Here is a 1,761-nt window from a genome sequence, read left to right as displayed (position 1 = left end):
CCTGTCATATCCGCATGCTACCACGCAAAACAATCAACATTAAATTTAAGAAATTTGATGAATCCATACCTGAGCTCGGGGTTTAGTCTTGTCCCTAAGTGAAACTTCCTCTCTAAGAACTTCTCGAACAACGCGACATGTTCAAGTTCTTTCGTTGTGGAATTTGTCGCGTCCACTTCTTCTGGTACCTAGAAATACCTCAGTACCTGATAGGATTCCAACGACTCCTCTCCCTTGTTCATTTTGCTCGGCTCGTGAGCAGGCACCGATTCCTGTAATTGCTATGCTACATGTTTCTTCCCTTTGCTACTATAAACTAAGATTGCATTCATCTCCCTCGCCGTCGGTTGGTCGCCTCTTATTTGTTTAATTCCCTCGAGAGTTGGGAATTTTAACAATGGATGATATATTGACGGCACAGCTTTCATCTCGGGCAACCATGGTCTCCCCAGGATAATATTGTAGCCCATATCACCGTCTACTACCTCGAAAAGGGTCTTCTTCATCACCCCCTTGGCATTCGTGGGCAGCAGGATCTCTCCTCGGGTTGTCACACTTGCCATATTGAACCCGACGAGGAGTTTTGTGGCCGGAATGGTACTTCCGGTCAACTTGGCTTGCTCCAGCACTCTCCACTGGATAATATTGTCCGAACTTCCTGGGACCACCAAAACACGTTGAATTTTCAAATCTAAGACATTAATAGAGATTACCAAGGCATCGTTGTGTGGCAACAATAATCTATTGCCATCTTCCTCCGTAAAAGTGATGTCATCCTCAGCTTCTTCCTGGAGTCTCTTACTGTGGGTTACTAATACCTTTGTCTTTTTTGCCTCCGAAAAAGTAACACTATTAATCTCGTTTACCCCCAAAAATCATGTTGATTGTCAGACGTGGAGGATATCTCTTGCTTTCGAAGGTTCCGCATTACCATGATTGCGGCCATAGTTTTTTTTAGCCCGATCACTTAAGAATTCTCTCAGATGGACATTTTTCAACAATGTTGCCACCTCCTCATGCAAACGCCAGCAGTCCCCTATCTGGTAGCCGTTGATCCCATGGTATGCGCACCATAAATTATGATCCATTTGGCTGGGATCAGATCTTATTGGCTTCGAGAAGCGTGCCTCTTTAATGTTTCTCATAGCCAACACCAACTCCACTACGCTGACGTTGAAGTTGTATTCAGAAAACTTGGGTAGGAGGAATATTGAGAACCTAATATCTCCTTGTCCTGCAATGACCTGTTATTCCAGTCGCGATTAGCTGTCATATCGGTAGCGAGTCTATCCGCCAACCGAAAACCTTTGTCGCGTCCTTTGGCTCTTTCATAGGGCAAAAACAGACCCCTTAAAGACCGTTGATATGAGTCGAAGTCATCCTTGATTTCTCCTTATTCTTTTACCAATTCTGGCCCTTGGTTGATGCCAGAAAACTGAGCTGATCATCTTCAATTCTTATCTTTGACTCATAACGATTATGAACATCCGCCCATGTTGTTGCCTGGAACTCGAGCAAAATTTTTTTCAATTTTCGAGAAGCATCGGAACTTCTCGAATTTAACACTTTAGTAAATGTTTCGGCTCCACGTGTCGCTTCATCATGCAAGCATTTAATAAGAATATATTTTACCCTATACAATAATTTTCGTCCCATTCTCTAAATTTGTTTTGCTTTTGTAAAGTAGGATTTGATATTGTCCGTGTGTTTTTCAAAAATTGTATACGTACTTTGGTTTCTTCACAATTTTTATTTATATAT

At 42.2% G+C, this 1,761-nt stretch overlaps 1 protein-coding gene across 1 annotated transcript; it reads right to left on the bottom strand.

Moving 5' to 3' along the window:
* Nucleotides 1-281: 281 nt before the first annotated feature.
* On the bottom strand, nt 282-946 carry LOC109242569. Its single transcript, XM_019409412.1, has 2 exons — nt 932-946; nt 282-833 (listed from the first exon to the last, which is right to left on the bottom strand). The coding sequence occupies exons 1-2, from the start codon at nt 944-946 to the stop codon at nt 282-284; spliced, it is 567 nt and encodes a 188-aa protein (XP_019264957.1).
* Nucleotides 947-1,761: the final 815 nt, after the last annotated feature.

The sequence above is a fragment of the Nicotiana attenuata genome, unplaced genomic scaffold, assembly GCF_001879085.1.
Source record: "Nicotiana attenuata strain UT unplaced genomic scaffold, NIATTr2, whole genome shotgun sequence".
Classification (NCBI taxonomy): Eukaryota; Viridiplantae; Streptophyta; class Magnoliopsida; order Solanales; family Solanaceae; genus Nicotiana; species Nicotiana attenuata.
Note: the sequence above shows the minus strand (reverse complement) of the source record. Positions and strands in the feature narration are given on the sequence as shown.